General features: G+C 50.5%; 8 protein-coding genes across 8 annotated transcripts; 5 read left to right on the forward strand and 3 right to left on the reverse strand.

The window, feature by feature from the left end:
- Positions 1-1,625: 1,625 nt before the first annotated feature.
- GUITHDRAFT_84762 (hypothetical protein) lies at positions 1,626-5,416 on the forward strand (the record flags this gene model as incomplete). Its single annotated transcript, XM_005839128.1, has 7 exons — positions 1,626-2,571; positions 2,620-4,469; positions 4,517-4,746; positions 4,795-4,877; positions 4,922-5,019; positions 5,067-5,171; positions 5,241-5,416. The coding sequence occupies 7 exons, from the start codon at positions 1,626-1,628 to the stop codon at positions 5,280-5,282; spliced, it is 3,354 nt and encodes a 1,117-aa protein (XP_005839185.1). The 3' UTR covers positions 5,283-5,416.
- A 1,336-nt stretch (positions 5,417-6,752) lies between these two features.
- GUITHDRAFT_133922 (hypothetical protein) lies at positions 6,753-8,217 on the forward strand (the record flags this gene model as incomplete). The annotated part of the gene is made up of 7 exons (XM_005839129.1): positions 6,753-7,228; positions 7,275-7,353; positions 7,404-7,543; positions 7,599-7,695; positions 7,746-7,919; positions 7,989-8,066; positions 8,116-8,217. 7 exons carry the CDS (start codon positions 6,753-6,755, stop codon positions 8,215-8,217), a joined length of 1,146 nt encoding a protein of 381 aa, XP_005839186.1.
- A 1,657-nt stretch (positions 8,218-9,874) lies between these two features.
- Positions 9,875-11,300, forward strand: GUITHDRAFT_161338 (hypothetical protein). The gene is made up of 2 exons (XM_005839130.1): positions 9,875-10,023; positions 10,093-11,300. The coding sequence occupies exons 1-2, from the start codon at positions 9,880-9,882 to the stop codon at positions 11,227-11,229; spliced, it is 1,281 nt and encodes a 426-aa protein (XP_005839187.1). The 5' UTR covers positions 9,875-9,879; the 3' UTR covers positions 11,230-11,300.
- A 1,186-nt stretch (positions 11,301-12,486) lies between these two features.
- On the forward strand, positions 12,487-14,164 carry GUITHDRAFT_133924 (hypothetical protein; the record flags this gene model as incomplete). Its single annotated transcript, XM_005839131.1, has 5 exons — positions 12,487-12,494; positions 12,541-12,633; positions 12,685-12,756; positions 12,804-12,996; positions 13,046-14,164. The coding sequence occupies 5 exons, from the start codon at positions 12,487-12,489 to the stop codon at positions 14,162-14,164; spliced, it is 1,485 nt and encodes a 494-aa protein (XP_005839188.1).
- A 174-nt stretch (positions 14,165-14,338) lies between these two features.
- GUITHDRAFT_92383 (hypothetical protein) lies at positions 14,339-15,519 on the reverse strand. The gene is made up of 3 exons (XM_005839132.1): positions 15,493-15,519; positions 14,686-15,155; positions 14,339-14,630 (listed from the first exon to the last, which is right to left on the reverse strand). Exons 1-3 carry the CDS (start codon positions 15,502-15,504, stop codon positions 14,408-14,410), a joined length of 705 nt encoding a protein of 234 aa, XP_005839189.1. The 5' UTR covers positions 15,505-15,519; the 3' UTR covers positions 14,339-14,407.
- A 664-nt stretch (positions 15,520-16,183) lies between these two features.
- GUITHDRAFT_102113 (hypothetical protein) lies at positions 16,184-16,459 on the reverse strand (the record flags this gene model as incomplete). The annotated part of the gene is made up of 1 exon (XM_005839133.1): positions 16,184-16,459. One exon carries the CDS (start codon positions 16,457-16,459, stop codon positions 16,184-16,186), a length of 276 nt encoding a protein of 91 aa, XP_005839190.1.
- Positions 16,460-17,132: 673 nt separating this feature from the next.
- GUITHDRAFT_65350 (hypothetical protein) lies at positions 17,133-17,839 on the reverse strand (the record flags this gene model as incomplete). The annotated part of the gene is made up of 3 exons (XM_005839134.1): positions 17,133-17,351; positions 17,400-17,639; positions 17,735-17,839. 3 exons carry the CDS (start codon positions 17,837-17,839, stop codon positions 17,133-17,135), a joined length of 564 nt encoding a protein of 187 aa, XP_005839191.1.
- Positions 17,840-18,972: 1,133 nt separating this feature from the next.
- Positions 18,973-19,659, forward strand: GUITHDRAFT_92388 (hypothetical protein). Its single transcript, XM_005839135.1, has 2 exons — positions 18,973-19,348; positions 19,428-19,659. Exons 1-2 carry the CDS (start codon positions 19,082-19,084, stop codon positions 19,521-19,523), a joined length of 363 nt encoding a protein of 120 aa, XP_005839192.1. The 5' UTR covers positions 18,973-19,081; the 3' UTR covers positions 19,524-19,659.
- The last annotated feature ends 1,049 nt before the right edge of the window (positions 19,660-20,708 follow it).

Raw genomic sequence — 20,708 nt, forward strand, 5'->3', positions numbered from 1 at the left:
GGGTGGGGGTACCGCCCGTTAGCAACGGTTGAGAACTCAGTGGGGTGGTATTTAAAACTCAGAGTGATACCATTCAATTTTATCTTACTACTGAATTTTCAACTTCGGTACAACTTGTGTAGCAGAGGTGCAGGGATATGTCATAAATGAGGTACGGATTAGGCACCAAAATTCTATATTAATCTTTAGCTTATTCAATTTAATAATAAATATAAGCTGGAGTTTATAGCAGAACTGGACAAGTATGTACCTATTTTGTAAGAAAAGACAAACATATAAAGTTGTAGGGGCAAAAGGTCCCCTAACATTCACCCCTACCCCAATCCTCCGACTGAAAACGAGATACACTTTTAAACGTAGGGGGTGGTATAATTCTGTGGGGGAGGGGTGAAACAAAGGGGTAGGTACCAGACAGCGTGAGATGAAAATTGGAGGGTTCCAAGGTTAAAAATTACGGAGGATGGAGGATATAAATGGAGTCATGAGTCGAAGGGGGTGGGTGGCATAGAAATAGAGGGTGGTAGTCGGGGTAGGGTTTCCTGGGAGGGTCCTTCGATTTGAATTTCTGATTAAATATTATTTTAAGAACTGATTTTGATGTAGGTGGGGTGGGTGTGGTACCAGGGGTCCCATAGATTGGGTTAGGGGCAAGGGGTGTTGGATAGGGTAGTTAATAAAAATCGAAGGAGAAAAAGTCAAGTTATTGCGGCAAGGGAGGGGTACTGGTGCTGTGTGGGCTTTTCGTTGAAATGGGTGGGTATAATGGGGGAGGGTGACAAAAATGGAATCGAAGGGGTGCAATTCCGGTGCAAGAAGGGGGTGGTCAATGAAAGAAAGGAACAGATAGGGGTGGGGTGTGAAGTTTCTTGTTGAAGGAGGGGGGTGGGGTGCTACTTGGGACGAGCGGTTTGATAATGCAGCAGTGGCAGCGGATTGTCGACTAGGAGAGGAGAAAGGGAGATGTATCGTTGTGAGGAAGGCGAAATGTCATGTTACAACAGATCAAGATAAAAGATGAGAGATGTGAGGAAAAATATATCATGTGGCTGAGTAGGATTTGGTTGGGGTGGGAAGTTGAAGTCGGTTGCGATTTTCCTTGACTCTGGCTTTGGAGGCGATGGTATAGTTTGAAGCTCAGAGATTAAGTATGCGTGATAGAATTTCCACTTCAATATGATAAAATTTGCACTTCAATATTTGTCTCTGTATCTTGATCATGATGAAGGTAGAACAGTGATGGTGTGATTTGGTGTCGAGACTGAAACTTTCTACTTCCGATTGCTGTTCGTCTGAATGTTTGATTTCAGAAAATTTATTTCAAGAATTTCCAACGCAAAGCCTCTCAGATTGGCCTACGCAAACCATTTTGTATTTGGACAGGTAGCCGCAAACAAGCTTCAAACACCATATGCGGTCAATTGCCTCTACTGGTTTGTAGGTGGTTCAAAGCAGTCGTTGATTTCATATGTTACGCAGCTTGCATACTGCCTGACTTGTCAAAATTTTGCTTGGCAGTTCTTCGTGGCTATAGGTCCCCAAACCCTCGAGCTCATCCCACGTACTGGTACGTCCGGTCCTGGTTCTTGTACATGGTGGGTTCAACAAAAGTCTCGCCAACACAGGACATGGAAAATGCTCATTGCAAGTCTTACAGCAACGCGCCCAGTGACAATACAACGCAGAAGTCAACCTCAAACAAGGTTGTAACATCTAAATACACATTCTATTCTTTCTTACCACGAAACCTCTATGAGCAATTTTCGAGGTTGGCTAACGTGTACTTTTTACTGATATCTTGCTTGCAACTTTTCACATCCTTATCACCTACTAGCAAATGGTCCACAGGAGGACCTTTCATACTCATTTTAGTGCTCAACATGATTCGCGAGATTTGGGAAGACAGCAAACGTCACAAGGCAGATGAAGAAGTGAACAACCGTCTTGTTGAGGTTATCAGGGAAAACGGAAGCACAGAATCGATTCCTTGGAAATCTGTCACTCTTGGAGATATTGTATGGGTAAAATGCAATCATGAATTTCCAGCAGACGTCGTTTTGCTTTCGTCTACTGGTGATCAAGGCATGTGTTACATTGACACATGCAATCTGGATGGTGAAACAAATTTGAAGATTCGAAATTCTCTAGCGTTTACAGCAAGCCTAAATGATCCTTTGAAAATCTCACAACTGAAGGGTTACTTTGAGTATGAGGCACCGAATAATCGTCTCTACACTTTTAATGGAAGGTATGTCCGTCCTGCAGCAGAAGACGTGCCGGTAGACAACGAAAACATTTTGCTTCGTGGTGCAACTCTACGAAATACCCAGTCAATCTTTGGCCAAGTCGTTTACACAGGAGCTCAGAGCAAAATCATGATGAATTCGCAGAAGGGAAGAGTCAAGATCAGTAATATCGAACACACAGTGAATCGCCTGCTTTTGGGAATTCTGTTATTTGAATTGATTGTTGTTTCTGCCGCTACGATTGGAATGGCTTCATGGGTTTCATCAAACCGAGAAGCTTGGTATCTTCCATATGTGAAAACTCAGACAACGGCAAATAACTTTGAAGGTGATCTATTCGCGTTTCATCTTGACTTTCGTTGATTATTGCCTTCAGGTTGGATAACATTCCTCCTCCTCATGAATAATTACGTTCCCATCTCCTTGTATATCAGCATGGAGCTTGCGAAGACAGTGCAAGGCCAGCAAATGAACTGGGATATTGAGATGTACCATGAGGAGACTGACACTCCGGCACTGACACGTACGACGAATCTGAACGAGGAACTGGGACAGATACAATATATCTTTTCAGACAAAACAGGGACACTTACACAGAACGTGATGGAATTCCGAAAATGCTTCATTAACACCACTAGTTACGGATTTGGGACCACAGAAATTGGAATTGCTGCTGCTGCTCGTGGAACGAACATTCAGGTGGATCAAGATCCAACGGCTACAGAGGCAGAAAGGGACAAGGATCCGAACAAAGCTCAATTTCACAGGGATCCAAAGATAGCTTTTGACGATATCAGACTGTTACAGAGACATCGTGAGGGAGGCAGCGAAGGTGAATTTATTAATGACTTCATGAGAGTACTCTCAGTTTGCCATACCGTTGTCCCTGAAGGCGATCTTACCGACCCCAGCAAAATTTTGTACCAGGCTGAGTCTCCAGACGAAGGTGCGCTCTCTGGTTTTGCCAAGGCTTTGGGCTGGTTCTTTTGCGGGAGGACTTCGACGCACACAACCGTTGATGTACACGGCAAGAAAGAACAGTTCGAAATCCTGAATGTGAACAAGTTCAACAGTGCAAGGAAGCGAATGAGTGTGGTCTGCCGAACCCCTGAGGGCAAGATAATGCTTTACTGCAAAGGAGCAGATAACGTCATGCTCGAACGCATTGCGCCTAACCAATCACAACGGGCGCCCATGGAATCTGCCTTGACACACTATGCAAATGAAGGGCTCCGTACTTTGGTGTTGGGCAAGAAGGAAATACCAGAAAGTGCTTGGGTAGAATGGAACAAAGTGCACCATGCAGCGTCGACGGCTCTTGTGGACCGTGATGGTGCTCTGGAAAGAGCCGCTGAAGATATTGAGAAAGAAATGATCATAGTGGGAGCTACGGCGATTGAAGACAAGTTGCAAGTTGGTGTGCCAGATGCCATCGCAACACTTGCTCAAGGCGGGATAAAGATTTGGGTATTGACGGGAGACAAACAAGAGACTGCAGAAAACATTGGATTTGCTTGCAGGCTGTTGAGAGATGACATGGAAATCAACTATATCAATGGCTCGTCAGACGATGAAATCAAAAGGCAACTAGACCACATACTTCAGAGGAATGACAGTTATGTTGGCAAAGAGACAGAGCACCTTGCATTGATCGTGGACGGGAAGTCTCTCCTTGTTCTGATGGAGGAGTCAGAGCTGAGCCAAAAATTGCTCACTGTTGCAAAAATGTGCAAAGCTGTGATTGCCTGTCGTGTCAGCCCGAATCAAAAGCGTGAGATCGTGACTTTGGTAAGGCGTGGCGTTCAACCAGAGCCGATGACCTTGTCAATTGGAGATGGTGCCAATGATGTGCCAATGATTATGGAAGCACATGTGGGTGTAGGAATAAGTGGTAACGAGGGATTGCAAGCAGTCAGATCGGCGGATTATGCCATTGCTCAATTCAGATACTTGAAACGATTGATGCTCATTCATGGAAGAAATAATTATCGTAGGGTGGCTGAGGTTGTTCTGTACTCATTCTACAAGAACATGACGCTAGTCACTTCTCTTTTTCTGTATAATATCTACAATGGTTGGTCTGGAACAGCGATCTACGCGAGTATCATTTTGATTTGCTTCAATGTTGCATATACATTTCTACCTATAATCTTTTACGGGTTTCTTGAACGGGATGTCAATGATACAACTGCTCTAAAGAATCCTCAACTCTACATCCCTGGACAGGTTTGCATTTTCCCCGTAGTTTCTTGTGTATTTGACTTGTATTACAGCGCAGGGAGGGCTTCAACGCCACTGTGATGTTAACATGGATGCTGAACGCAATCGTGCATTGTATTTTCGTGTTCTTCCTCCCCACGGCAGCGTTTGCGGCGACCGGGATGGTGGACTTGGGTGTATACGGGACCACTGTCATGCATTCGCTTGTGATTGCTGTGAATTTCCGGCTGTTTCTCGAAGAGAATTATATTTCCTGGATCTCTCATCTTGTCATTTTTGTCAGGTCTAGTCTGTTTGAACTTCATTTTCAAGGCTAACATTGAATGTGCAGTGTTGCGCTTTTTTACTTTGTTGTTGGCGTAGCGTCGAATATGCCGTTGAGCTTAACGCTGTTTGACGTGAATCTCTTTTATGGTATCCTCTTTGTTTGGTTTGTTCGATTTGAATGTTGCCGCTAGGTGTTGGCAAAATGACATTCGAAGAAGTTTTGTTCTACATGGCCACATTGCTCACAATCGTAGTCGCGAACTCGATTGACGTTGCAAGTTTATACATTGTAATTCTTTGTCATCCTCGGTCGTTTGTTCTGACTGTTTCTTGCAGGCTAGGAACTTCTTCCCCACACCGACGCACATCATCCAGGAGCGGGAGCGAGGATACGGACGCAATTTTTACAACACGGGTGATGACTCAGGAATGGAGAACGAGGTAGATGATCGTTAGCCTCACTTGCATGGCTTAAGTCTTGCAATGTTAAGCTGACGAGAGAGTAAGTAGGAAAGGTCCGTGATCTTAGCGAATGCCGGATCTCCCAGGTAGATCATTCTTGGATGAGTCATGCGCTGCTCTTCGGGCCGGCGATGCCTTGAAGGCTCGGAGACTGCAGGATTCAGAACACACTTACTTATGCTGATAAAATGCAAATGATGTTGAATGAAGTAGATAATCAAGTGAACAAGTATCGCGGCTGCGTGTTGACACCGTGCGATGCTCCGGGCCACCCAGGCTCAGCTACCGTATCAGCCGCCGCCGCGGTACGGTAGCCTAGCGGCCCCGGCTAATACGGTACTGTAGCCGCGGCCCGCCGGGGAACCGTGGCAGTGTCACTTCTGAAGTTCCCGTGACCGGCGCCGTCAGTGCAGCCTGGCAGTCGACTCGCCGAACGGTCACAGTGGCCCACTGACGCCGTATCATCCGAAGCGGCGGGGGCCTCACCGTGGCACTGCCCGGTCGGCCCTCACGGTTCCGACCGGCCGCTTCAACGGCCCGGCCAAGTTTGCGGCACTTGATGCCAGTCACTGAGTGCGGCGGCCAGTCACTGAGTGCGGCGGCCCCCGGCGGCCCCGGGCCGCCGCCGCCGGCCGGGCCGCCGCGGGGCCGTACCATACTCAGTGACGGTACTAGGCTACTGAGCCGCTCGGGCCCGGGAACTTGGGCCGCCCACCGACCGTACCGTACGGTACGGACAACCCCCCCGGGGGCCGCGAGCGGAGTGACGGCAGTGAGAGTCCGCCGGGCCGGGCTCACTGATTGCTAAGGTCCTCACATGTCTGGATGCTTGGGGTTCACATCCTAGCATACAGTCTATCTCTCCGAGTCATGTGCCGCTCTCCTCAATTCTGGTTTTTGTGTGCATTAAACTCGGTCTTGAGCAAAAACTGTCTTGTTACAACTAAGGTCGATGTGATATCTGCGTGACTTTGGACTAGTACAGGTCTAACAAACTTGTATTCCGTCACGTAGCCTATGGCATGAAAGCCTAGCAGTCACGCCGGAGTAGCAGGGCGCCGCGGCGGCCGGGACCGTCCGACCGTACTCGCCGGGTGCTCAGTGACTCAGTGAGCACGGCCCGGTCGCGCGGCGGCGGATATACTGGCCCGGCCCGGCGGATACTTTTCCGGATGCTCACGGATACTGAGTTTGGAATGGCTGACGGGCGGCGAAGATGAGGAAGGAGAAAAGGGAAGGGGGAGAAGGGGGGAGTGAGCAAGGAGGAGGGAGACTTGCGGTAAGAAACTGAAGACGGCAGCGCCTGTGTGACTTGCGTTTGCTGTGGTGTGACAGTAGACGAGGAGATTTAGCTGGGGAGGTGGGAACAGTTGCACCGATTTGTGTAGGAAAGGCAGCCAAGAGAGGCGAGGAGGGGTGACGAGCGGCGGGAGAGGAGGAGGAAGAGGAGGAGGAGAGGAACATCAAGGGGACGCCTTGAAGTTTGTATCGGACCAGGACTGCAGCTTGTGTGGGAACTTGAAATTGTAACAAGCAGCCAGACACGTCCTCCTCTTGAAGATGGGCTCCTCTTTGAATGAGAAGAGGGCGCAGGAGGTGGTAGGAAGCATGATGAAAGAGGTCAGAGCAGAAAACTGGATACACAATCTTGGGCTGGACGAGCTCTCTGTGTTCTCGTCGTGTACGTCCAGCCAAGGACCAGACGGTGGGGTGGTGAATATGGGTCAAGGGACAATCGGCATGTCCTCTAATGGGCTGAAGCGAAAGCAAGAAGACCTCGATCCTTCACAGAGGAAGTCTCGACATGCGCAGTATCAAGTTCAGGGCAATAACCCCGACGAGATCGCGATTCAAGGCATACTCCACCTCGACGGCACAAAGCCTGACCGTGCCGCTGACCCCTCGTTGCAACATCTCCCTCAAAGCCCCGAGGCCCAGGATCAAGAGCAGGTGATGCACGAGGATCAGGATTACTCTCAAGAGTTTCCTGCTGCGGCATCTTCGCAACTCGAGTCTCATCCTTCGCCGGGACCGAGGTCAACAGTTTCCCCGTGACTTTGTGATGTGATGGGGTGCGCGCAGGAGAGACAAAGGATTGCGATCTTTCAGCCTCAAGGTCTGTCAGAAGGTAGAGGAGCGTGAGTTGACGACGTACAACGAGGTAAGACTCACTCCCAGCTGTTGTGCTCGGGATGATGACTGCCATTCTAGGTCGCGGACGAGCTTGTGAAAGAGTTCAAGATGGACCAGAGCATCGTCTTCGATGAGAAGAACATAAGGAGAAGAATCTACGATGCTCTCAATGTGCTCATGGCGATGGACATCATCACTCGAGACAGGAAGAACATTCGGTAAGGAAACTCGTGCCGGTGTGTTCCCTTGGGCGTCAGCATGAACGCCCGCCAGGTGGAAAGGATTTCCAGTCACCAACGACGAGACTAGGGACAGCACCATGTCACGCATCACAGCATTGGAAAAGTCGATAAGAAAGAAATCGAGAGAGGTAAAGAGAAGCTAGAAGCGCGAGGGCCCAAGAGTGACTCCTCCCTGCAGATCGAACAGAAAGCCTCGCATTTCATCAGCCTGAAGAACATCGTGAAGCGGAACTCCGAGCAGGGTGCGGCAGAGACGGCAGAGGCAGACAAGTGCAAGCTGCAGATCCCATTCGTTGTCGCGCAGACAAAAGACATTCATGACGTCGAGCTTGAGATTCACACGGACAGGAAGGTTAGCAAGCCTTGTTCCACCTGCGCATTCCCTGGATAGCCCCCGTTCTGACCTGGATCTCTTCTTCAGCGCGCCAGCCTGTACTTCTCCAACAAGTTTGAGTTACACGACGACAAGTCGATCCTGGACTTCATGGAAATGGACAAGGTCTTACTCTCCCTCAATGACTCTGTTGCCCCTCATTCTGTTCGTCCAGGTGGAGGACGAGGAGAGCTTGAGACAAGCGTTCCCAAGTTGTCCGGAGATCTCCCAATTTCTTCTTAAGAGGAGGCCCAGCATTGTTCGCAAGCCCCCGTGATCGCGTTCCTAGAGGGTCCGACAAGTTGAGTGAGTCGGACCTCAATGAGTGACTAGCCACTGTAGTCCCAGTACTACCGTAAGGTTCCACCGTCACGGACGTTATTTGAACGGACTCGAGGCACCGTGGTCGGCAGCAGTGCCCTCGCTGACTCGAACTTGGCCGATCGTGGACCGTACAGGCCCAACCGGCCGCCGCTTCACCGTGGCACCGTGACTCGGCAGGCCCCGGCGGCTCCGCGGCTGGCCAGTGATCGGTGATCCGATCGGATGATTCAGAGTTACGAGTCAAGCCAGTGCCAGTGACCGGGACCTGCGGGCGGGGGCCCCAGTAACAGTAAATTTGCCATTGTTGATGATTGAGTCAGTCATTCCCGGAAGCCTTTGGCGACCGTACGGCACGGTCACCGCCCCTGCCGGACCCCTTGACTCTGTGAAGCCTTTGACTCAGCCCGGCCTGTGAGGTTACCGTACGGTTGATGGAACGTATGCCAGCCGTGCCAGTCAGATAGCGCCGAGTTAACAAAAACTCTCCTGTAAACCAAGACGACTTACCGTCGGCGTTTGCGAGGCGGCCGATGTAGCGTATGGGACGAAGAGGGGGCCTTTCCTAGCCGTCTTGCTAAGGTCCTCTCATGTCTGGATGCTTGGGTTTCACATCATCCTAGCATACAGTCTATCTCTCATGTGCTCCTCAATTCTGGTTTTGTGTGCATTAAACTCCGAGGCTCGGTCTTGAGCAAAAACTGTCTTGTTACAACTAAGGTCGATGTGATGTCTGCGTGACTTTGGACTAGTACAAGTCTTACAAACTTGTATTCCGTCAACGGTACTAGATAGTACCGTACTACGGAGGCCCGGTGATCATGCCGGCGATCGCCGCGGAGTCGGCGATGCCCGGGCGGCCGCGGCCGGGTAACCGTGAGACTCGGAGCCAGTGTCACCCCCGACTAGTCATTCGGCACCTCACAGTCACACGCCGCCCGGGCGGTTTGTAACGACTGGAGCCCTTGGGGGAAAGGAAGAGACATACCGCGAATAGAGCTGATTCGGGGACCCCTCCATTTTCATTGTTGAGATCGAAAAAAAATACAGACACTTTTATGAATAATATCTGATTTTTTACTGGTGAATTTGAACTAGCAATAATTCAGATTTTCTCAATTGAAATCTGTTGTATGGACGTTCGTGAGTGTTCCTAATTCCGTACCCCAGCGACCCCAACAACCAGACACGTGACCCTGATAGATAGAAGCAAGTGCACAAAGGTCCAAGTGTGGGTAGTCAGAGGGGGAAAGGGGGTGGGGGTGGTACTCAAAAGGCATCATGGTCACCCCCACCCACAGGCTATTTATGCTCCCCCACGAGATTGATAAGAGTACCCCTGATTTTGGACCCCTACCCTCCAATTGCCTTCAAATCTCTCTGATCACCCTACCTTTTCCCAATGTTGATTCTCTTTGTAACCGGTATGTACATATACCCTAGGTAATATCCGGATTCAAAGTACCCCAACCCCCCCATTTTTAAGTCCCCCACCACCCACCGGATCCAAATCTGAATCCCCCCGACGGTCCTGCTAGGCCCCTCATATGCACCCCCACCCCTAAGACAGGAGGTATAAAAAGGGTGGTCACGCAGGTTCCCCTATTGGTACCCGAGCATGCACGGGCAGCGCACATGCGGCGAACATGAGGTCGCACATGTACCCTCACACGCGATGGAGGAGATCAGCAGCTCAGACATGTTGATGGATGAGACTGCCGATGTTGTTCCAGATGCAGACATCTCAAGGATGATCCACGAGGTACTTATCCTTCCTGTTTGCTGTTGGTTTCTCTTGTTACATTGGCAAGTTTACTGACTGGTGTCTCAGTTGTCATCTGAGGACGAGCATGAAGTTTCAGCTGCAGCGGAGTTTCTCTTTGAACGAGCTCACACCTCACACATGAAATCCTTTCAAAACAAGGAGCAGATGCGCATGGAGGGAGCCATCCCTTCACTTGTCCAAGTGCTCTCCTGTCCCCTGTCGGAGGCGAGGTACAATGCCTGCAGTGCGTTGAGTGAGCTTGCCTTTCAAAACAAGAGCAACTGTCTGGCGATCTTGAACACTCCTGGTGCTCTTGAAAGTCTCACAAATCTCATGAGCATGCGTGAGGAAGTTCATCAGGACGACGCCTGCCTGGTGATCAACAACTGCGCGGCGTTCTGCTCGGAGTTTTGCCACAGGATCTCCTTGCAGCCTGGTCTGGTGGATTGTCTCAAGAAGTTGGCCACTCATGGATGCTTCAACTCCAGGAACGTGGCTGTGGGCGCTCTCAACTGCCTTTCTCGCTGTGAGAGGGCAAGAGAAGTCCTGCTCAAGCAACGAATTGTGGAGGACGCCTTGATCCCAGTCCTGCAAGAGCAGGGGACAGGGGACAAGTTCGAGGCTCGCCTGTCTCGAGCTGCCATGGCGCTAGCCAACCTTGTTGGTGACGATCCCTCGTGCGTGCTTGGGGAGGAGCAGCATCGCCAAATCCTTGCCAACACAGTCAGGATCCTTGGGTTCGCCTCTCAAGGCAAGAGCTGGGCAGGCATTCACTTTGCTCCCTATGGCGTGCTCTATCCCTTCAGGAAGCTCGCATCCAACCCCTCGATCCATACCCACATTGTGGAGTGCGGTATGGTAGAATCCCTTGCCCGCTGCATCCAGGACCGTCACAAGTTCGAGGAGACAGGTTCGACCTTGGAGCTGGCGTTGAGCGTGACCAAGGGTCTGATGGAATATGCGGAGCATCACTCGCAGCTGCGGCAGGCGGGGATGATCAGGCTGATGAGGCTGATCAAGACAGACATGTGCGTGAATGATGAGTGTAAGGAGATGGCGGGTGAGATCATGGAAAAGCTGCTTGAGGGGCATCTTGCTGTCTGGATGAGCCAGCACCCGAGGCTCGGAGGTCAATCCCCCCTCCACCTCCTTGACGAATTCGTGACGGGTATCATCCTTGATCATGCTTTCGAGCACCACTAGGGAGCTGAGACATGTCTGATTTCTACTCGATTTATCTGTTATTTGACTACCTTATTAAAGACTTTAACTGCACAGGCTGCGTAGAAACTCGTGGCAGCATTTCAGGCGACCGTTCAAGACTTCTTGACACAAGGCTTTAGAGTTCTACGTGACTAGATGTCACAAAAAAAACCGTCAGTGATGGTTTCCAGGCTGAACCACTTATATCGAGTTACGATCATCGGATGGCACTCCTGGCCCGAAAACCGTGATGACTGCCCCGGCGGCCGGGCCTCGTCGCCCGCCGCCGGCGGCCCGGGGCCCCGCCCGCGCGGCCCCCCGGCCCCCCGGCGGTTGAGTCCGATCGGGCGGCGGCCGCGTGCCGGCGGTCGGGGCCATCGGGCGGCGGCCGCGTGCCGGCGGTCGGGGCCCGGTGACCGGTCGGAGTGAGAGTCTCGGCGCCCGCCGCCGGCCGCCCGGCCGGCCGCCCGGGGTCACAATCATTTTAATACTGTTCTGAAACGGGTATGTAACTGTAATGAGAACTCAGAGGCGTGTTAACGTCAATATTCGAATTCGAATTCTCGCGGGAGGTTTAGAGGTTCAAATTTACGGGTGGGCGGGAGAAATTGGGTTGAAAGCTAGTCAAAATTTGAACTTTACCAGAGGAAATTCCAAATAGAAAGCTCAAAAATTCATTGATAACACCAAAAATCCGTCTGGCATTTCAAACTCTCCCCTGGGATCCTGTGCGCACGGCGCGTGAACAGTTCTATTATTGTTTCTGAATTACCCGTCAAAATCAGGCTAAATTTTGAATTATTTCCTGGGTAGGGTATTTAAAAAAAATCAAGTTTTTCCTTTCGTTGATCGTATACCGCGCCAACGGAGCCCGCCCATTCGAAATTTCGTTTCGCGCCTGCTGCGATCCCTGCTATCCACCGCCTCCTACGCCTCCTCCTCCCCTACCTCCGAACCCCTTGCTCTCTCCTCTCTCCTCTCTCTCATTCCCCTTCCTTGACCTTCTGCTAGCCTCCCTCCTTTTGTCCCCCTGCTCCTGCTCCTGCTTCCACTTATTGGCAACCACCGCCTCCGTTTTCGAACGCGAGATTTGAATTCTTGCTTGAGGCCTTGTCCTTGCCTCCAGAGACCTGCGTGCTTTGTCACATTCTCTGTATATTTCCACTCCTCCGGAAACCCTTCCGCCTTCACTGTCATTCGGCTCTTCCCAGTTGCATGGAAAGAGCGCAACTCTAATTTTTTCGACAACCAGTCTTGATGAGCGCGTAAGTTTTCATTTCAGACCTCTGCCTTCTTGACGATGCCCTGCAGAGTTCGTTCCTTTTGTGAAGAGAAGCATTTCCCCCAGAGCAGGATTTCTTCCATGGTCAAGTCAGTGAGCATGGGGTTTGTTCCTGCAAGGCGGTAAGCAGGCTAATGGTCCCTTGAATTTTGATGTGATGTGTTTGCTTTCAGAACTTCCAGACACTATCCGTTCAACAACTTCGATGAATCTTCGTCTGAACCTCTCCGTGAAAACGAGTTCAGGTGTGAATGTGTTCATGATGACTTCGCGTTTCTGAAATTTTGTGCAGCATTGCTGCCAACGATGCCTGGAAAGGGATCGCAATGCTTGCACACTGCGCGCAGACCGTAGAGAACGAATCCTTGTCGAATGCAGACGAAGACTTGAACTCGCGCAGCTTCGATGCAAACTACAGTCGCAAGGACAAGTCTCTCGGCTTACTTTGCGACAAGTTCCTTCAGGAGTATTCTTCAGCTTCTGAGGTACAACCCATGCACTTGCCTGGTCACGCAAACTAATTGAGATGCACAGATTTGTTTGGACGTGGCAGCAAAGAAATTGGGAGTAGAGCGAAGAAGAATCTACGATATTGTTAACGTCCTTGAGAGCGTAGAGGTGGTCTCTAGGAAGGCAAAGAACTGCTACGCATGGTACGGAATTACGAGATTGCCGTACGCACTTCAGCGACAACACGCTATGGGCCCTCCGGACAATGAAAAGAGCGACGACGATGACAATACAGACAACAGCGATCCGGACAATGTAAGGGAAAACTCACAGGGCAGCTCCAATAATAACAATCGCCGGCCCTCGAGAAGGGAGAAGTCACTTGGGGTTCTAAGCCAGAAATTTGTCCGAATTTTCCTGCATGCACACAGGGGGGTCGTTTCGTTGGAATCTGCCGCAAGAAGACTGATGAACAAGGCCTCAATCGATGAGAACAGATTGAAGACCAAGATTCGCAGACTCTACGACATAGCCAATATTCTGTGCAGCCTAAACCTCATCGAGAAGACGCAGATGCCTGATGGAAGCAGGAAGCCGGCTTTCAAGTGGAAATTTCAGTTCAACCAAATCCCAGAGCCTGCACAGATTCTGGTTCCTCAAGCTAACAAGAAGAGGAGCACAATGAGCTCGGAGGCAGAGATTGTTTCAAACAAGAAGGGAAAAGTCAAAGTGGAAGGAATGGAAATATCCGACATTCGGGCAAACATTGGTGAAGGCAGTCTCGATACCAAGAATGACGCGACGAGAGTGCTCGAAGAGAGAACGACATCTTCCGCCTCCATGTCTGACGAGGCAGCTGTGGGTGTTAAGGAGCCTGGAAACCTCTCATCGTCCGCAAGCACCAGGGCGCCTTTGAGCTACAACGAGCTGCAGAAGGAGGTGATGAAGAAGATGTCAAACTCCAACGCCGTGGGCCTCTCGGCGATCATCGACGAGACGTTGGAGAGCATGGGGCTGGCAGGTCTGATCGACTCACCACGGAACATGCAGCAGTGCATGCAAGCTTACTTTGCCAAGATGTCAGGAATGCCCAACTGGACTGCAGATGAAAAGAAGGAGGGGATGGCGGTAGAGAGGGAGGGGCCGAGCACGTTCGAGACTTCGGACAGCTCGGAGAACGATAGCAGGCCGTCTAGGATGTAGAGACCTCCAACGTAGCGCACAACTGTATGCTGTTCGATGATCAGCAATCTAGCTAAAGTAGTGTTTCTATCTTTCATTTATTAGATAAACCTAAATGAAAATCTGCTTCTTCGCTTTCAAAATAGTCGATCTTGGGAGCCGGAGAAGGTATCACTCACTGATTCTGCAGAACCGAACCAGATCAGTGCGCATGCATGCAGGTAAGAACAGGCAGGGATTACAATCACAAAACAAGTTGTACACTCACGGGCGATATGGCCCATCCTCACTCGCCGCAGGTTCTGAATTCTGATTTGCCTTTGCTCCACGGAACAGGAAGAGCAGAGCACACTGCATCAAGCCTAGAACAAGACCGAGCGCATTGGGGATGAGGAGGAAGATATCGTTGATCGCTAGTCCATAAGTCGTCCACATGGTGCAGTTGACGACTTGCATGACGGCAAAGATGGGGTTAATGGATGCAGCGCTGAAGGCCAGACAGTCAGTGCACCGTAGCGAGAGAGTAGAAAGCAGCAGGCGACCTCTTTGTCTGGATGACTTTGGCAGCTGATGAGAGCGGGGAGGCGAACAACGTCAGGCACAAGATATTCGCAGTGATTCCCAGCAGATCGTTGCGATGCTTCACATCCTCGAAGTAGCAAGCAGAATACCCCACTATCAGCCACAGGCTGATCACAGTCCCCATCATGATCTCCAATCTCCTCCTGATGGTATCAGAGGCCGTGAGATAATATCCTGTTAAGACATAGAACATCCCAAGAAGAACTCCAAAGAAATTCCCCGCGAACACGTATGCGTTCTTTGTGGACGCAGCATAGATAATCCAGCCCACGGCATTGCCAAACAACATGACAAAAGGGTCGGGATTCGTTTCTCCAAGAGTCTTGTTCCTTCTGCATTTGAGAATAGCTGGCAGAGGGCCAAATCCCAGGCCTGTGCTAAGGATAACACCTAGAGCAGGTGCAACCACCTCGATGATAATGTTGGCACCCTGCAAACATGATTCGTTACCCATGAGTCGCTCTACCCATCCGCCATCTCCAGAGCAAAGTACCACACGTCATCTCACTAACTCACACAGAGACCATTAATATCGCCCGAAGGCATGAGCAGTTGCAAACAATCCTCTTTTTCGTCCCGCTCTCGATCTTCAGTGTCTCAGTTGCCTTTTCCCAGCTGCGTACTTCGCCACTTCGCCGCTGCGCTCTCCATGCAGTCTTCCCGCTTCACACCCATCTCATCATGTCTATCATCATTCTCTGTTGATGCCTCCTCTAGTGGCTTCTCTCACTCCCTCCTCGCCCGGCCTCCTCCTCCTCCCTTCTTACCTTATCCGCCATTATGCCCTACCGCCCGGTTATGGATTATTATAAATTCATACAAAAATGGTAACTTTATATATAACCATGGTTAGGTAGCAGGCCTAGCTCCGCTAGTGTAAGGTCGCATCCTTCTGAAACCCTACCCCATGATCTGGATGACCCCTGGATGAGAGGTACCATTTGAACCCTACTTTTCTCTATGAAGTACCCACCATGATGTATACCCCTACCCTACCTCCATCAAGTACATCCCTTGTAGAGGCCTCCGGTCGCAAGGATTCGTGTTCTAACGGAATGGTAACGTTTGTGTATTTTGATGGGTGGGGTAGGAGCATTTTGAAGTAAATGGGGGTGGTGTGTCTCCGACACGGGTAGAGGTAATATTTGTGGGAGGGTACTAAGATATTTCCTTCGAGGTTTCTATAAAATATTTAGAGAGGTGGGGTATAGATCATAGGGTAGGGGTGGGGTGGAACACCTTGGTCACTGTAGGTGGTGGAAGGTGGGTCAGGAGGTCAGGGGTGGAAGAGTCGCATGAAAATGCGGGCAGCTTTTGTGCGAATGATTGTGGCAGTTCTTATCGTCATGATGGCAGTCGAAAGCTTTGCTTTGTCATCAGATGATGAGCTTGCTCGTAAAAAAGAGGGAAAGATGCAGAGAAAGGATGCACCTCGTTTTGAGATTGCACGAGACCTCATCACCCTGATTGGAATATACGAGATGATCTCGCTTTCATGGCTGTAAGTCTTTCCTTCACGAACTGTGAACCTTGGTTTCTGATGGTGATGGTGTCAGTGTATCGACTTGGATGGCGGCTTGGATATTTCAGCCCTCCAGACTTGGGCTCGTCCAACCCTTTCTTCAGCTGATAGGAGAACCAATCGAGTCCAGCGATTTCAGATCCACCCAGCCGACGAGATTGGTTGACAGGCTCAGGAGCCACTTCGATAATTTGGAAAACAGAGCTGAACATGCTCTCTCAATCTTTTCTAGATGTCTACCTCTTGATTTGAGGCATCTTGGCACCTCATATGCTGAGGGAGCAATTTTCCGGATTTGTGCCAAGCCCGTTGTGGTAAGTACTTTCTGCCTTCCTTCAAAGTCAGACGACTTTCAAGTGTATGCCGTAAACAAGTGCAACATATCAAGAAAATTGCACATTCCTTCTCTCATCATACTTCTTTCTACTTCATATTTCTATCATATTTCTTTCTATCATACTTCTCTGCGTCCTTGTCACTTTTGTTGAAACAGTTGCCTCTCAAAATATATTTCTCGCTGAAGGCCTTGAGGGAGATGAAAAAGAACAATCAGCCGTCCAAATGAAAATAGCATCTCAAGATCTAATATTGTATATAGTATAGATGAACAATTCGAACTCCTACATCCATCAAGCATTCCTGAAGTTTGTTCTTAAGTAAACTGACTACTTTGTAAGATCTTGACCTGGACGGGCGGGGGGGGGGGAGGGGCTTGTTGTTGAATGGGAAATTTTTTTGTTAAAATGAGTGCAACAGAAATCTGGTTTTGTGAGCAGTGCGATGGATTGCAAGCAGTAGTGCTCGTGATAACTTCCAAATAGTGTGAAAAGATCATTCAAAACAAATATTCATGCAAAAGTATTCCCCCAAAAACAAACCCGAATTTTACAATCCAGCAGTGCTTACGATGATTGGCGCAAGCTGATCGAAGCTGATACCATCTTGCTTGAACTTGACAGAGGCCTCATTAAATTCATTGACTGGAATCTGTACATCGCTCCCCTTCGCGACCCATTTCTTCTCTTCGAGCAGCTGATCAAGCTGAGCACCCTTCAGGTTGATCAAGATTTCGAGCTCATCTCTTGCGATCACTTGATAGGTTGCCTGGCCCCAATGTTAGCATCAATTCTACAAAAGTCCAAAAGTATTCACCGAGATCACTCCAACAATATATTGCCTGATAGCTTCATGGAATCCGGGAATACCATTCGCGACACTCGCATTTTTCTCATCAGCCATGTCAGCCCAGTACTCCTTGAACTGGCAAGTTTCGAGCTTATCAGACAGCTGCTTCAGCACCTCGATCTTCTGTTCCTTGACCGCACCAGGGACCAGATACATGCACAGCATGAAATCAGTTGCTGGCATCTGCATCAGTGCTTTGACAAGAATCTGTAAACCATGCACAAAAGATGAATGTGTCAGTACGCCAGTTGATTGGAGTAGCAGGATTTGCATAAAGATTATTTCTGTTGTGATAAGGATACCTTGCAGACAACTTCTGAGTTCGCGGTTGCAGGATTATACTGATAAAAGCGCAAAAGCGCAAGATTTGCATCCAGATCTGTATAACCTCCTTTAATCTGCAACATTGCGAAGTCAAGAGATGCCTTTGGGTTCAAACGAGCTTTCGGTCCATCCCCATGTGTTCCAACACACCAGTGAAACCGAAATGGCACAAAGACGGGAGAAGTTCACAAGGCGACGGATGGGTGAACAAGAAGAAGATGGCGAGACGTGAAGAACCGACATCTACCTGCTCGTCGACGTATGCTTCAAGCTGTGGTGTGATCGACGGATCAAAGCGCCTCTCGCTCAGCAGCCGCTGGACTTCCTCTTGCATGGCGCGTGCGTGGCTGCTAGCTTACCCCACCCCCGTTGTCCCCTAACAAATCACCGGTACCTTATAGTCCACCCACCCCAGAATAGGAATGCTGAGAGTATCATTCGGAGAGGGTAGAGCTATATGCAGTGAATGGAAGGGGTGGGGTACTTTTTATAGGGTCACTAGAAGGACAACAACTATATGATGGGGGGGTAGAAGATATTCAGGGTGGGGTATGAATGTGGAAGGGTCCGATACACCAAATGTGGTCATGACGCGACGGGAAAAATTGTAACCCGACGACGAGAGAGGAGAGGAGAGGAGAGGAGAGGAGAGGAGAGGAGACGAGAGGAGACGAGACGAGACGAGAGGAGACGAGAGGAGACGAGAGGAGACGAGAGGAGACGAGACGAGACGAGAGGAGACGAGAGGAGACGAGAGGAGACGAGACGAGACGAGACGAGACGAGACGAGACGAGACGAGACGAGACTTGTCGGAGAGGAAAGGAGGAGGGGAAAGAACAAGACCAGGAGTTGCAACTGGGAATCAATTAGACCAGCAAAACATCCAAAGTTTTTGAAAGGAACAAAGAAAATGAAAAGAAACCAAATTGTAAAATGATTACGATAGGAATGAAGAAAGAGAAGGTCAATTTTGCTAGCTGACTAGAATTATGTGGAACACAAACGAAAAGATTAGGAGAAATGATCAAAAATGCGACAAGAAATGATCTTGATTTTTGGTACTGGGTTGATGATGTTGTGAAACGATTGAACCAGTATCTAAGATGTCGGTGTATCGTCTTGATTTTATGCCGAAAACAAGGGTTATGTTACCGTCGTCTTGTTTTGAAAAGATTATCATGTCTTGAAAAAGTTACATCACTAAATTTGGGGATCAGGTTGTTTGGGGTTAGCGTTTGCAGTGAATCTCCTTTACGCTTGGATCTTTTGGCGAGGCTCCATCTTCACCTCTGATTACTGCCTAGTTCTTCCGGTCTGAACGAATATGCTCTCCTCCCTTGTGAAAGAAAATGCTGAAAAGCAAGCGAAAATCAGAGAAATGAATGACAACAATAGAAAGGAGGCACTTGCAGCTACAGAGACTGTCACGAACTTGATGACAGATTCGGTTCAGTCAAGCATGTTGGAAGTCTTTGCAGCTCAGAAGAAGTTGGAGAAGGAGGTGAAAGGATTGCAGAGCAACACCCATCACTTTTCCCGGCAAACTCACCAGTGGTATGATATGATCACGGAATTCAATGGGGGTCTCAAGGTGAGTTTGATTCTCTACTTCCTTGTTCTGGTCCGCAAACCAAGTTATGTCTGACGTCAGTTTGGTTCTAATGTCTCAGGATGTCGGGGACTTTCAGAATTGGGCCAAAACCGTCGAATGGGACATGAAGCACATTGCGAGCGCGCTGGATTATGTCTCAAAAACAGAGAGCTGACAACGGCCCGGGTGACACTTGAGCTGATCGGAGTCCCGGATCCACTGACTTTCAGAGATAATCAAGTTGAGCCGTTGTGCCTGTCACAGTGCGGCCTCCGAGGCTGAGCCTGTATTAAACTGGATGATCACGGGTGACGCCCGGTGCTCAGTGTGACGATCGAGCGACTCTGAATCATTGAATAACACTGCAGTCTGGTCACAGGGCCATCATCGGGCCCGCCGGCGGGGGCGGGCCGCGGCTGGCTCGCTGGCTGGCACGCTGCCTCGCCTCGCCCGGCCTGGCGGCGGGATCCGATCCGATCCCGGCGGTAGGCTCCGACCCAATCACCGGGCCCGGGGTGCCTGCCACCGTCAGGCTGACTCGGCGGGAGTCCGAGCCTCGGAGGGGCCCTCGGTCCTCACTGAGCCCACTAGTAGACCGGCGGTACGGTCAGGCTGAGTAGGGCTGAGTCCGGCGGCGGACCGTGGACTCCCCGGCCGGACTCCTTGCCTTGAACTTCGGAATCCGATGATCCGTCAGTTTCTGAATCGGACTCCTGACTTCGGAAGCCGCAGTGCCCGGCGTTGCGCCGGGCCCGGAACTCCGAGTCGGAGGCGGCGGCTCGGCGGAACTTTCAAGGGCCAGTCCGATCACCGGACCGCGCGGCCGGGCGCCGGGACTCGGACCGTGACCGCTGCCGCCGGGGCCGCCGCAACTTCCCGGTGACCCAGTGAACGCCGTCACGTGACTCCGCCGGCCGGCCGCGGCCGCCGCGACTGCATCATAGTAGCCACGCCGACGGTTAGGCCCCCGACCTGACCCGGGCCGGCCGAAGTTCCAAGCCTCAGTGAAGGCGGCGGGCCGGGCGCCGGCCCCGGAGTGCCAGTGCCAGTTGAGTCCCGGCGCGGCGTGCCCGGGCGCCGGCGCGGCCGCCCGGCCCACGGTCGTACTCCGACACGGTCACAGAGTACCGGGTAGTGAAGACCGTAAAGAAGACCGCGTACTGAAACAATATCCGATGAGCAAAAGGTGGAGGCACATAACCGATCAAACAACTGCCGGAAATACTTCGTGAAACTCAAGGGGTTGTATCAACCTGCTGAATAGGAGGGGTAGTGAGGAGGGGGAGCTCGAGTATAGGTAGGGGTGGGAATATACGGTAGAGATCCGTGAGACTGGAATATCAATGAGGGGGTGGGGTAG

Source organism: Guillardia theta (assembly GCF_000315625.1).
Source record: "Guillardia theta CCMP2712 unplaced genomic scaffold GUITHscaffold_9, whole genome shotgun sequence".
In the NCBI taxonomy this organism is placed as follows: Eukaryota; class Cryptophyceae; order Pyrenomonadales; family Geminigeraceae; genus Guillardia; species Guillardia theta.